General features: G+C 36.0%; 1 protein-coding gene across 3 annotated transcripts in view; it reads right to left on the reverse strand.

The window, feature by feature from the left end:
• stab1 (stabilin 1) overlaps positions 1 to 15309 on the reverse strand; it is a 105639-nt gene that overhangs the window by 71872 nt on the left and 18458 nt on the right. For all 3 annotated transcript variants that reach the window (XR_003674065.1, XM_028446302.1, XM_028446301.1), the window contains 15 exons: positions 14538 to 14675; positions 13265 to 13336; positions 12040 to 12153; positions 11764 to 11817; positions 10720 to 10800; positions 10055 to 10213; positions 9838 to 9900; positions 9473 to 9568; positions 7968 to 8054; positions 7751 to 7862; positions 4470 to 4656; positions 3169 to 3262; positions 2925 to 3083; positions 1974 to 2069; positions 1165 to 1260 (listed from right to left, as the gene is read on the reverse strand). Coding sequence is in view for 2 of the 3 variants with exons in the window: in XM_028446302.1 (XP_028302103.1) it covers positions 1165 to 1260; positions 1974 to 2069; positions 2925 to 3083; positions 3169 to 3262; positions 4470 to 4656; positions 7751 to 7862; positions 7968 to 8054; positions 9473 to 9568; positions 9838 to 9900; positions 10055 to 10213; positions 10720 to 10800; positions 11764 to 11817; positions 12040 to 12153; positions 13265 to 13336; positions 14538 to 14675 (1608 nt within the window). In the remaining variant the exon portion in view is untranslated. The remainder of the gene's footprint in view (positions 1 to 1164; positions 1261 to 1973; positions 2070 to 2924; positions 3084 to 3168; positions 3263 to 4469; positions 4657 to 7750; positions 7863 to 7967; positions 8055 to 9472; positions 9569 to 9837; positions 9901 to 10054; positions 10214 to 10719; positions 10801 to 11763; positions 11818 to 12039; positions 12154 to 13264; positions 13337 to 14537; positions 14676 to 15309) is intronic.

The raw sequence follows: 15309 nt of genomic DNA on the forward strand, positions 1-15309 counted from the left end.
TACACCTTGTTTACATGGTAAATAAACTTGATTTATAACACCATTTAAATACCATCTAAGTCAGACATGGGCAACTGTCAGCCCTCAGTCTAATTTTGTGCTACACCAAAAGTAAATACACAATGACAGAAAAATACACAAAATGACAACAAATATAGACAAAAATGACTCCAAAAACCCACAAAATGACAGAAAAATACCCAATACAAGAACAGAAATACACAATAATGACTCCAAAAACCCAAAATGACAGCAACAATACAGAAAAATTACTCCAACAGCATACAAAATGACAGGAGAATACACAATATGACTCAAAAAAATCCAAAATGACATCACAAACACACAAAAATGACAACAAAAACACACAAAATGACTCCAAAAACCCCAAAAGACAGCCTAAATACACAAAATGCCTTCAAAAACTTACAAGATGACAGAAAAATACACAAAATGAATCCAAAAACACACAAAATGACTCCAAAAACCCCAAAAGACAGCCTAAATACACAAAATGCCTTCAAAAACTTACAAGATGACAGAAAAATACACAAAATGAATCCAAAAACACACAAAATGACAGCAAAAATACACAAAATGAATCCAAAAAACAAAGATTACAGCAAAAATACACCAAATGACAGCAAAAATACATAAAATAACAGTAAAAATACACAAAATACCTCAATAAACACACAAAATGACAGAAAAATACACAAAAAGACAACAAAATTGCAAACGCATGGATTGGTTATTATTCTAAATTCTGATATGAATGTTGATAATGTGATCCTCAGATGTGTGCCCCCACTGGGATAAAAGTTGTCAATCTCTGACCAAAGTAGTCCCAAAGTGCTTTACAATCTCAGCCATATTCACCTATTCACAAACTTAGGGTTCAATGTCTTGCCCAAGGGCACTTGAACACAATCACAAATAGCACCTGTGCTATGGTTGCCTATTCATAAATAAATAAACGCACTCTCCATTATTTATTAAAGCATAGCTGTAGGCACCAGGTCACTCAGCAAACTATAGGGACAGGGAAACACCAAATCACAGTGCAAACATGTTCACATGATTATTTATTTTACAGCTACATCATTAGCACTGAAATCAGTGGTCGTTAAAAGCACAGTTTATCGTAAAGTTATGGATATTTACGTCTAATATCGATCCGTAGCAGGTCTCTCCATTTCCAGAAAAGCCGTCAGGACAAGTACAAATGCGACTCCCATTTTCTTTCTGCTCACACTTTGCCTGATGAAGAGTAAAACAATGAGAATTTCAGACATTGCATAAGAAGAATAGAGCTGAGCGATATGGACAAAAATTCATATCTCGATATTTTTCCTCAAAATAGCAATATACAATATAAATCTTGATGTTTTTAACTCAAAAAAGTCTGACCAGAAAGACAATTCTAGGTCAAATTTGCTGATGCAAGATGCCACACAGGCACATTATTTAGAAACACAAAATGTAACACTTTTGGCTTTCTCTCTATGAGGGACAGCACGTGTGAGTAAGTTCTGTAGTGTGGCTAGTTTAGTGGAAGGTCTGGGTTAGAACGCACTCATTAATACATCTAACGGTGCTTTCCATGTTGTTCTGAGAAAATGAAAAAACAGCAACTCCTAAAAAGAGTATTTTTATTCAAAATAAGTTATAAATTAAAAATATTTTGATGTAAGCGATAGTGTACTTTTCACGTAACAATCACCAACATGGAAAACTATATATCTTGAATCTCGATATATTGCCCAGCCCTAATGAAGAATCCACTTTTTCTTTTTAAAGAAATAAGATAAACAAGACACAAAAAACAAAGAAACAAAAAAGTAAAACCTCATAAAACGATTATTAATGGCTTTTGTGAAACGATATAACAAACAAACATTTAACTCTGAATGACAAATTGTTTTCACCAGAAAAATGACAACTTGTAAACATACAAATGATGGAATACGTACCAGGAAGTGGCAGTCACCGTTGTTTGTGTAGCACGGGTTGACGAGGTCACACAGGACGCCGTTGCCCATGAAGCCGGTTTTACACACACACTCACTCTGTAACACATTTACACAATAATTCTTTTCAATTCTGACATTTTTACTTTGTCCTGCGGGCCATGTTGGATGCTCTAAAGCAGCGTTTCTCAAATGGGGGCAGGTTTACCACTAGGGGTACGCGATGGCTCTACAGGGGGTACTTGAGAGAGAGAGAGAGGAAAATTAACAAATTAAAAGATGAAAAATATTGGGTTTGATAATGTTTATTTTTAGTTACAAATGATAACCCTGCTAAATATTAACATCAACTCACAAAAATGTACTGAATAAAAAGAACAAACAACAACAAAATACAAAAAATAAAACAAAAATCACACACACACACACTAAGTGACAAAAATACTTACCATTACCAGCAACACACAAAACGACAACAAAGACACACTAAATGAGATTTAAAAAAACATGTACAAAATTATTACAAAATACACAAAAATAACAGAGAAACGTACAAAACGACATAAGAAACAAGCAAACGACCAAAAAACACACGCGCTGAGGGAGAATTATTTAAACAAAAACAACACACAAAAATTATGCAAAAAAACACACACAATGATGATAGAAATGATCTTGATTAGAACATGAACTAAAAATACAAGAAATAGTCTAAACTTTAGAAATGAATCTATCACTAAATGCTGTTTCTTTCCACTTATTTACAAAATCAGATTCTTTAAAATGTGTGTTTTCACTCATTCATTACATACATACATACTTGGATTCAGAAGTAAGAGAAAGGGGGTCTTTGAGCCCAAAAAGTTTGAGAATCACTGCTCTAAAGGGCCAGATTTGGCCCCCGGGCCTTGAGTTTGACACACGTGTTGTAGGGCATTACAGTGAGCAGCTCACCTGTCCAGGTCCGATGTGGTTACAGTTAGCGTTGACGCTGCAGCCTCCTCGGGTTCCCAGCTGACAGTTGTTGATCTCCACACACACTTTGCCGTCACCCGTCCAACCCTCCGAACACACACACGACACACTGCCTGGACCCACGTACACACACTCCGCCTGCACACGCACAAACAGGGAGAGGCATAGAAAGGGATCAGGTGGGATTCCATACGACTTACAACAAATATTCAAACAGTCTTACGTTGGTGTCACAGCCCCCTCTGTTGCTCTTCAGGCACGGATTAATGGGAGAACAGGAATGACCATCACCATCATATCCATCCCGACACACACATCTGGTACAAAACACGCAGACGTTAACGTTTAAAAAGTAGAGGAACAAAGACAAAGAGGAGCTTTGAAGTAATAGAGGCAGATATTTAGTCACACTGAAGTTTTCTAAAATGCAGGAACATTTTTTTAAGTTTTCCAAATTAAATCAAAGGTATTAATAGCTAAAAGTTTTAAAAGGCTGTTAAACTTGTTCAAAACAGTTTTGTCTCTGTATTATTTAGTAAAGTAAAGTAAAAAAAAAGGTTTCTTTAAAGTTAAAAGATGCTCAGTTCTTCAAAAGTAAACTTTAAACCTCAAAGACCACATACAGAAACACATGAGTTATTTTTAGCTCTTATTTAATGCTTTAGGACTCCAAAACCTCCATTTTTAACAAGTGACAACCAAAATCTAAAAAACAATGTTCAAATATTTCCATGTAGTAAGAAAAAGTAATTAAAAAAATGCAGAATGTCAATGTAAAGAAACAATAAAAAGAGGTGTTTTATGTTCACAGTAAAATGTCTTAAGTAAAGTTAATTTTAAATCATGAAAGAAATTGGAATTCTTGCATGTATAGTAGAGAAATGAAATTTTAAAAAATGCAGAATGTCAATGTAAAGAAACAATAAAAATAGATTTTTTTTTCATGATGAATCTAAAATGTCTAAATAATGATGGTAAAAAAAAAAAGAGAAACAATCCTTTTACTCTTGAATGCGTTTGTGTGTTTTTGAATATATTTTTGTGTATTTTATGAGTCATTATCTGTGTTTTTGTAATGATTTTGTGTGTTATTGTTGTCATTATATGTATTTTACCAGTCAATGTGCATTTTTCTATATATTTTTGTGTGTATTGTTGTCATTTTGTGCATTTTTCTTTAATATTCTGAATTTTTACTGTCAACTTGTGCTTTTCTGGAGTCATTTTCTGTATTTTTGTTGATGTTTTGTGTATTTTCCTGTCATTTTGTCTAATTATGTGGGCATTTTGTGCTAGTTTAGTTGATACATTTTTTGACAAAAACAAAATGCTAAAAGTGATATTTTCCTCGACTAATAAAAAGTTGAAAACGAAACTTACATGTCAGAAGTCATGTGATCATGTGGACAAATGAATCAACAATTTAGAAATTAAAAAAATGACAAAGTAAAAAAGAAGAAGTAAAGAAAAGTAACTACATACTATCAATAGGTGAATGCAGGTGAGATGTGGCTCGAGCCTTACGTGGTTGTGAGTCCGGACTGTGTGCAGTACGCATGCATGTGACAGTGCTCCAGCAGCCCGTCAGCGTTGCACACTGTTGCTTTCTTGTCACAGTATTCTCCAGAGTATTCTTCCAAACAGGATCCTCTACGACACACGCCTTTGCTGCCTGGACGATTGTCGCACACGCCGTGGACACACCGACAATCTACACACACACACAATCATCAGCCTCATCATTAAAATGACGACTTCCTGCCTCTACGTTTATACACATTTGTATAGAAATTAGATTTACAAAAATATAATTAATCAGAGACTTTGTAATGAATTCATCTTGATTCATCTAAATTAATCGTCTAACAATATTTGACACGAGAAGCAACGTTTTCTAATTTAAATGGATTTTGATACATGACTGAATCAATGAAAACAATAAATGAGCTTAAATGACAAAACTGTTTGTTATTTTCAGTGCATCCGCAGGACCGATTACTTCAGTTGTAAATTGTTGCTGAAAGAACTCTTTTTACAAAATCCTGCAATTTCTCACAAATTATTCCACAAAATCTCCCCAAATAAAAAAAAAGGTGAAAACACACAAAAAACAAAGGACATTTAAGTATCTGTCACTTATTGCTTAGATATTATTAATGCCTTCCATACTTTATGTCTAATTTATAACACATATAGCACATTCATGTTGAAATTGTTTGTTTTCCCGCCTAAAACCTACGGCCCACTTGTGATCTAACTGCTCCGTATTTGGCCCCAGAACTAAAATGAGTTTGACACTCCTGCTCTAAAACAAATGCGTTTTTATCTGTTAAAATAAAAAAAACAGCACTTAGTACAGAACAATCCAGAGAATTGGAAACTGAACATTGCAACAGTAGTTAGAATATCTGTGGCATGAAATCCACAGAGCAACTGATGAAGCTGATGGATTTAGTTTGAAATAGTCTTTCTACCGAGTAGTTCGTTCTGTAGGATGTCCAGTCTCTACACTCGGTTGTCGGTTTAGTCGCCGGCATTTCGACCTGCAGCAGGTAGTACCGGGTTACATGGTACGGGTAGCAGACATTTTGCCTATGTGACCAATCCCAGTCGGGTGCTGCGGTATCACCGGAGGTTGCGTACTAACAACTTGTGTCGTCCTTACCACTGGAGAACTTTGATGTACGATAAGATAGTGTCGCTGGTAATGCAAAAGCCAGTAGTACTTAAAACCCTTTTTTGCAAGCTTTCAGTTTCATAAAATGGTTGAACAGTAGGTCACAAGTTCTTCTAGCTTCTAGCCCCCGCCCAGATCTCTACCACCGAGAGTGGTCGACTGTCCACTACAATCATCTATCCACTGACTTTGTTCATTTGTCACTCATGGACTCATACATTTTGGTTCTGAATCCTGTCATCTTGTCCAGTGTGGATTGGAGACACTGTCTGTTTGGACACAGGCCATTGTCCGTGCTAGCTGCTACATGTTGGGCAAACTCTTTCTTGCACCATTTGCACACAACTGGGCTTTTGTTTTCCATTCGGCATTCTTTTAAAAACAAAAATTAAAGCCCACGACACACAGGTACAACTTCTCCTCTGGTTTAGTCTCCTTCTGTTATAGTCTGTCCATCGGTATTATGGGTATACCAGGAATTTGTGAAATTAGAAGGTTCTGCGCTGTTTGGGGAACAAATAAAATGAGATTAATTGCTTTATTTTTTTGGTGCGTTATTTTTCTTAAAGGAGCATCTTGGAGGAGAATCTAGAAGTTGTCATTGTGCCTCCATCCGTGTTTTTTCAGTCAGCTGTCTGTCTTTTTCTTTAACTTTGGGTGTCTGAGTGACAGGTGATCTGATGTGGATGCCTAATCACTGTGGTGTGTGTGTGTGTGTGTGTGTGTGTGTGTGTGTGTGTGTGTGTGTGTGTGTGTGTGTGTGTGTTTCCCCATCTGTCAACAACGCTGTCTGTGTGCGTCTGTTTTTGGTCTGTGTGCATCTGCCTGTTTGTTGCAGCGTGTCTCCATGTGTGCATGTGCCGCGCGGGTGGTCCTCATCAGTCATTCAGCCTTTTGGTTTAACCTGCTACGGTTTAAGAAAGTCACAGGAGCGATGTCAGAGAGACTTTTCCTATGTGACACTGATACTGTGACACGGTTATTTATTTACTCGCCTTTCATGTGACTGTTTACTGCAAGATCTATGCACATGCCTCTGCGTACATCTGTGGAACCAAACAGTGGTTTAATCCACCGTGCTTGTCTTCTTTCAGTCTCAAAGCCGTCTTTTTCTCATTCTTTTTTATTAGCGTCATTTGACTGCGCGGGGAAATAAAATGTGTATCACACAACCTTTTCAGGGCAATAGAAAGAAATGTGTGGACTCATTCCCTTTGGTTTAGAGCGCTTCATCACCTATTAGTAGGGATGTATATATTTATCCTTCTCTTGTCCAGCAGTGTTGGAAGCGGGCAGAATCAGCTACTACTTTCTTTCTGGCCACCTTCTACTCTTAAACATGTTCATAAATGATTCCTTACCCTTTAGCACCGAAAGAATATCTGTAATATTACGTGAATATCTGTAAAAGTCACATTTTTCTGGCTCTGTCTGCTAGCATAGCATCTCTTCTTCACTGCACTTAACTGCATGCCAACCGACCACTGGGTTACCAGCGCCCTCTGCTGGTCCAAACTAATGTCTGACGTAAAAACAGTGCAATGACTGTTTTTTTTTTTTTTTTTTAAGTCCAATTGTTAAGGCACAAAATACATTTTTCAGTTGCACATTTAAAAAGGAAAAGAACTATGCAGTTTTGCATTGTTTACTATAGAACCAGAATTTAAATTAATAGGCTTTTTCTTCATTTGTATTATTCCTTTATTTATTTAATTCAAGATTTTTAGTTAAATTGCATTGTTTTGAATAGTTTATCAATGGATTCTTTTGATAATGAAAAATAAAAGGAAAATAGTACAGTATTTTTTTTTTTTTTCTCCCCCCCAAAAAAATAAAGGAATATTTTTCAGTCATCATTTGTCTACAGTCCCATTTTGTAAAATAAATTGTGAGAGAATCGTATCGTGAATCCACTATCGTGAACTGAATCGTATCGGGAGTTGAGTGAATCAATACATCCCTACCTATTAGCATTAAAAAAAACTTAAAATTATTGTTTATTTTTTCTCAAATCCTGCCTTTTGTTCCTTTAATTAATTAATTGCAATTGATGCAATAAAGTCCCAGCCCTAATATAAATTATTTAAAAAATTGCACAAAAAGGTGTATTTTAGGTGTTTGTTTTGACCTTCGTCGCAGTTCTCTCCATGCTTGGATGGATCGGCACAGATGTGGCAGGCCACGCCCGTCAGGCCCGGGTTGCAGCTACATGAGCCGTTGCCATTGATACCGTCAAAGCACTGTATGAGGTTGGAAAAAAGATCACAAGATAATTAACAGGTGAGGTGACAGTGATTCATGCTGAGCTCTTAGTTTCAGAGATGAGGCTGGAATCGTTTCCTTACTTTTCCTTTGTCGTAACACGGATGCTGAAATCCTCCGATACAAGGTTTACAATCGGGACCGTAGAAACCTGGGCAACACTCGGCAACCTGTTAAACACAGAAAGAAGACAACTCTGTGATTATCCTTTAACAAACACTGCACATACGGTAAGGTTTACTATAAAAGAAAACATTTCTGAAAAAAAACCAAAACACATTAATATACAGTGCACATTTACATATTAGTAATAGCCAATCAACCATTCTTTATTTTTAAAGCCCTTTTCATACAGTGCAGAAATGCATCCAAGTCACACATTATCCCATATTTCCCCAACAGAGAGAACTTAATCTTCTTTTTTAATTGAATGTCATCTCGTGCTTTAGGAACCTTTAAATGAGGCGTGACTGCCAAACATCTGACTGATTAGTTAAAAAAATCGAGATTATTGTTATTTTTACCACAAACATCACAACTGTTTAACATGGACACTCAAAAAAAGAGAAACATCTGTTTAAACATCTGCAACACTGTTTATCACCAGGGCCCAGTATTTCAAAAGTAACTCCGCTCAGATTTTGGATAACGGATTGGATCAAATCTTGAAAATGGGTTTTAAGAAAAAAAACTGATTACGTAATCGGATTAGATCATGTAATCCAATCTTGGTTTTGATCCCCAAAACAAACCTTTAGTTTGGGGTTTTTGAGAATTTTTTAGCAAGACTGGGATCAATTTGATCCCAAAAATCTGGATTAAAGAATGATGGATTGAGCATGGATTTTAGGCCTAAAATGTAATGAAACATTAAAAGTGTGTCAAATAATATTATATTTTGATCATGCAGTATAGCCTATAAGATATCCAATTTATTTTCAATGTTTTAATTTGATTTGTTAATCCGTCAGGCTACAGTGATCAGTATAGGCCTACAGCAAAGTAGAAAGAGTTTAACCTAATTAAATAATTCCCTAAATTGTTGTCAATATTACCTACAAATAATATATTTAATTATGTCACTAATTGATGTATATTCATCAATCAATAATATTGTTGTTTTGTTTTTAGGTTATTTATAAGATGAGATAATATGGATAATAAAGCATCACTGGTTTTTGAAATCCAAAACCAATCTTTGTCTAACTATTGCGTCCCTTGTTGCACGTCCTGTTTGAGCTCTGGTTATTCAGATTTGGTGATCCTGAAAAGTTTCTATCCAGATCAGATTGATCCAATCCAACTGATTTAAAAGTAAAATGGATTAAGTGATCTTGGATAGCAAAAAAAAAAAGGGATTACCAAATCCGGATCAATTTTATTAAACCTTATGAAAAAACTGGCCCAGAAGACCAGACACTGCAGCCATTGCATCCTAGAAAAGAAGTATATATATATATATATATATATAGCAATAGTGATGATGATACAAAATATATTACAAATGACAATTAATATTAGTTTCTAAAAATATATCTATTTTTAATAAGGCAGAGCCTGTTTGTGAATTTGCTCTTTCCAGTCTCACCGTTTTGGTGGCGTTGCAGTGTTTGGCGCAGCCTTTACTGACCCGATCCAACGTAAAAAGAGAACTGCTGTACTCACAGCCAATCTGATGACTGTCCTGAAGAGGCAGAAATAAACATCTGTTTGTCAGTTTGTTCACAAGGTGCATCCAAAAACACAAAGAACATTAAAAAAAAGTCTGGGGCGCTAAAGTCCAAAGAGTTTTTGACTCCAATGACATCTATTTGCTCCATAATATTAAATAAAGCACATTTACTAGCCTGAACAGTATAAAATAATACACATCTCTATACCAGAATGCTTCTTAGTGTTTTATCATCCTCTGCACTGAGAAACAGAATGATTTTGTATTTTTATGAATCTTACCATTTCAATGGTGCCTTTAGGACACTGAGTCTCATAGAGGAAAGTGCAGTGCACACACGGGCCCTGAACACACAGAAAAATGTAAAGATACAGATTTTATGACAAATTCTTCAGGGTCTTGCTTTGATGCTCTTTATCTTTTTTTGCCGGTTTCATCTCACACTCCAGGCTCTGTGTGCGTGTGTGCGTGTGCGTGTGTGTGTGTGTGTGTCCTCACCACCGTGATCTTGTTGTCAACGACATCACAGCGGTGCGGGAGGATAGGGAGAATTGAGGGCGGGTACAGTAGCCCGTCGATCATGTGTATGATCCCGTTTGATGCCATGATGTTGGTGATCGTCAGATGTGCACCTTTCTCACCCAACAGGACGTTGCCCTGATGGGTCAAGAAGAAGAAAAAGAAGTAAGAAGATCATCATGAAACTCACACGTAAAGGCATAAATGTATTGTTTCGTGCGCTGGAACACGATTTCCTCCTATTTTTCGTGCTGCTAGGAATTCCTTATTTCTGATTTCAGTTTTTTTTTTTTTCCATCTGAAGCATAATTTAGTTTTGAACGGCATGATTAAAAATAGGAAATAGTGATAGCATGCACAAAACAATAGATGAATCCAGTGGTTCCCGAACTTTTTCTTCAGCGCCCCCCTTTGAATGAAAGACTCTCAGGGACCCCCACCAAATCGTATTTTGTATATTGTATATTTTAGAACAGTATTAAGCTCTATTAATGAAGTGCAAAGATTTTTTTTTGCTGGAGCGCCCCCCCACCCCCAGTTTGGGAATCACTGGATTAATCAAAGTAAAAGTTTCTGAATCCTCATGAGATTGTGTTAATGTTGCTCAGCACAGAACTTTCAAACTTCATTAATGTATTTCTTACATTTTCTGACACGCCGATGGTGACTTTTTGATTTGCCATCGTCTGAATGTGGTCCAAGGCTGTCAGTTCATCAACTGTGAGCTAAACACACACAAACACATATTAGTAAGAATTGACTACATGAGATGACCACCCCTCGTTCACTGTTAGCCCCCCCCTTTATTAAAGTACTAAATATATGCAAAAAAATATGAATTTGTTGTCGTTTTTGGACTAATTTTTGTGTATTTTTGATGTCCTTTAATGTATTTTTCTTTAATTTTGTGTGATTTAACCCTAGAACACTACCAGCAGAATTTCTCCCGCGCAAATGTATTTACATTATTTTCATGACGTTGTGTTTGTCAGAGTGTCTTGGGTTCTGGGGTTGCTTCAGCATCTTCTCTGATGTTTTAGAAGGTGTGGATGTTCTCCTACTCCAAAGCCCACTTTTTCCTACCAGGTAATAGTGTTAGTGTCCCATTATTACTGACTGCATCTAAGGAATAAAGGAAGTAAAAGTGGTCCTGAAATTTCCATGTTATCTTTATTTAGTCCAGGAGTTGTAAATAAATGTCACTAAGTGGTGATTTTCTAGGAAATTTATATGGTGGTAAAAATATTTTAGTCAGGTGATAATATTTTTTTTTTTTCTCAGAATTTTTTGTTCTTACATTCCTAGTTTTTCAGCAATTTTGGTTAATAAAAACCATGGTAGTTGTTGTTTTTTCATTTTGTTAGGCATGGCTTAGTATAAAATAAAGAACACAACTCTAAATTGTCATGTATTTTGTTATATTTTGATGATAATTACTTTTTATTTATATATCAGGTAAAATTCACCAGGTGTTAGTGAGGGTGTTATTCATTTTAGAGATAGTGTTCTAGGGTCAGGGGTCATTTTTTTGCAGCTGCTTTGGGAGCTGCACAAAATTGTGTCCGTATCTTATCAAATGCTTTTTTGAGATATATCAACCTCATTTCAAGCGTGAATACTTAGTAGTCACAGAACGTGTTCCTGATGGTGATAAGTGTGTACAGAGGGAACGTGTAGTGAAGCCTTACCACAGCTTTAGAGTAAACGTGATGTCTGAGGAGTTCCTGGAGTTTGTGTTTGGCCTTTAGGGAAAAAAAAATAAACGTATATAGAAGTTATGCTAATAATACAATATGTGTACAATCTACTAAATACTAGTGTTGGCTTTGCAATAAATAAATAAATTAAATTAGATTAGATTAAAAGTGCCAGAAAGGTTTGTTACCCCTTAATATTTTTCTTGCAATAACTAAAATCTAAAAAAATCACTTAAATATTGTGTTTGATGGCTCTCCTGAGCTTACATCATTCAGCATGTAGAGGATGCTACCGTCTCGTGCTTTGTCTATGGCCTCGTTGGTTGGGACAAACACTGTGAGCGGTCCTGAACCACGCAGAGGAGGAGGTGACCCACAATTCTGAAAACACAATCCAGCACACATTAAACAACACTTTCACAATCATTTCCTTCCCAAGCAAAGACTTAAACTCTTAAATAACAAGTTTGGATTAACTACGACCCATGGGCCCGTGGAACACGTTACAGAGAATTCAGCCAAATGACTCGGTTCCATTAATGGAGGAGTAGTCATTTGAGCTCAACAAGCTGCACAACAACGTGTTTCACTTGAAAGCCAAAGCATTGATTATGTCACTGGGAAATGGGAGGAAGTCTCACAGATATAGAGTCATGTGATTGGCTTGTCTGCTGAAAGCATCCAACGCCACATCTCCATTGGATATAAATTTGCAAAAATAAAAATAAAACCTTTTTCACATCGTCATTATGGGGTCATTTTTGTCTAGAATTTTGAGGAAAGAAATTAATTTAATATGATTTAGAATAAGGCTGTAATGTAACAAAATGTGGAAAAGTGAAGCAGTGTGAATATTTTCCGGATGCAGTTCATGATTATAAATGATATGAGGATGTTTATATACATATATATAGTTGCAATAAAGGACAGGGAAAAAAGAATACACACTTCAAGAAGAAAAACATAAAAAGAGGCATAGGTAGCCTATCCAACAAGGCTTAAAACTGATCAATTTAACCATTTTGCGCTGGAGAAAATCATTTTTTTATCAGATAAGACGTAATATAGGGCCCAGATCAATAAATCCAAGATCATTAGCTTGAAATTGATGCTCAAAAGTTCCACTGTAAACACTATCATTTATATTGTGGGAAAAGTTTGGTGCATTGCATTGTGGGATGTGGAGAAAGACTTGTGCAGATGGTTTGTTTGAATTATTTTCCAGCTTTACTGTGGTTTAAACTGACAGCAAACATTTTCTAGGACTGCTAACGTGTTTCCAAGACATGAACAAGTCAAGGATAAGACTGTTCTACTTCTCTTCCTCTGTCAGCTTTCTGTTCCTGCTACCAAGAGACTGAGACATAAGGAAGTAAGTATTACTAATGATGGAACATACACAGAACTTCTGTGTTCCATCCCCAGTGTGCCAAGGCCAGCCCTCATGAAACACGTTTTTTTCTTCTCATTGTTAGTCTGTTAGCCCACTTACATCCATCAAGGACAGGAATCTGTTGTAGCGTTCGTCCTTTGTCAGAATCTCTGCGATTGTTTTATCTGAAAACTTTTCACACAAAAAAAGAGAGAAACTCAACAGCCAATGATTGCATTAAGAACAAACCAACATCACCAGATCAATATTCTTTATTTTTGTATTTTTAAAGAGGATTATTAAGAGTCAGGCTGTGTTGTAAATGTACTACTAACTTACTACTCATACTAAGTTTGACGTCAAAATGAATATGTAGTGCGTTCACATTAAATAGTATGAAAAGATTGAGTACGTGAGAAATACCTGGATGTATACTATTTAGGGATATTTTTGAAGTATGCACGTGGGCACACTAGTCATACTCAACTGCCCCATGATGCATTGTGACCGGAATGTAAAATCATCTTGGGACCGGCTTCAAGCTAAAAATCAAACATCCCCTTTCAAAATAAAAGCATATGTTCTTGTTTTCCATTAGTTTTTGAACTTTTGTGAATAGGGCTCTTATTTTGAAGTTTTGTAAACCAGCCAACATGGAAACTCAAAAGTAGAGTAGAAAAACTGCAGATTTAACGTCTTTTATATTGATTTTACTCATTTTGTGAGTTTTTGTTGCTGTTTTGTTTACTAGTCATCTTGTATTTTGGAGTAATTTCTCATTATATTGTGTGTTTTTCTTATCTATTTCTAAAATGTTGTTGTCCATTGGTGAGTTTTTAGAATTATTTTTTGTTAGTTAGTTTTGTGTTGTTTTGTGTAATGTTTTATGTTGATATTTTGTATGTCTTTAAAGTCATTTGTATATGTTTTGTCATTTTGTGTTTTTCATAATAACCGGAAGTTTTGTCAGTAGCACAATGGAGAATCTCCGAAAATCTCCGAAATGTCAGCATTACATGTGTTTCAAATGAGCACATGTTCTACTTGATCACTTTCTCACGTACAATGTTTTCAGAACTTTCAAACGTGGAGAATCAACAGAGATATTTAGTCTCAGTGTGATTCAGATTTTTGTTGTTGTAGGTTCCAAATGCATCTTGGGAAACTTGGAAGTTTACTTCAGTGGGAACGCTCATCATCCCAATCATCCTAATCATACTTATAGTATATAGTAGACATGTATATACTCATTGGGTTTGTAGTGCATAGTAAGGAGTGCGTCATTTCGAACACAGTCTCAGTCTTGGTTTGTTGAGGATTTTTTAACTTTTTATGATGTGTTACTAGAATTTCAGGCCTATAATTTGTGTTAAACTGGGATATTAATGGTAACCTGTTCATCACGTGTCGTCCTGTCCAAAACAGTGTATGTGATTGGCTTGTCGATGATGTGGATGACCCCGTTGGCGGCTGGCAGGTCTTCTTTGATGACAGTGTACACTCGGCTAGGATTCTCTATCAGGATGAATCTCTTGGACGATCCACACGGGAGACAAAAAAAGGAGAAAAAAGCGACAGTGAATTTTAGGAAAAAGGAGGAGGAGGAGGACTGGACTGTTGGTCAGTGGTCCATTGTCCTCTTTTCAGATGAAAGGAAAGTTCCTCACACGTCTTCTTCCAAACCCTTGGACCTTGATTCCTGAATGAAAGACACACTTTCCTTTCATCTGAAAAGAGGACCTTGGACCATTGGCCAACAGTCCAGTCCTTCTTCTCCTCTTTTTTTTCAGCAAAAACTGAAAAGTAAATGATGATTTATTCACAGTAAATCATGTTTTTGTGGGTATTATGAGCTGGAAGCCCAAATTATGTAAAAATAAACAAATAAATACTTGAAATTGTTTAAATTGTTGGCCTTGAATCTATAATCTATGACAGTTTAACTTTTTGAAGGGAATTATGGAAATCAAACAACTTTTCCATGATATTCTAATTTTTTGAAAGGGTCTGTATATATTATTTCTCCTCCCTAACCTCCCCTCCTCTTTGACTCTCTTACACACATACAAACACACCCTCACTATGCACATTCATATTTATTTTGTTGCAATGAGTGTTTTTATTTTTTATTTTTTTTAAATACACAAGGAAACAGGGACATTTAT

The sequence above is a fragment of the Gouania willdenowi genome, chromosome 5 (genome assembly GCF_900634775.1).
Source record: "Gouania willdenowi chromosome 5, fGouWil2.1, whole genome shotgun sequence".
NCBI classification, from domain to species: domain Eukaryota; kingdom Metazoa; phylum Chordata; class Actinopteri; order Blenniiformes; family Gobiesocidae; genus Gouania; species Gouania willdenowi.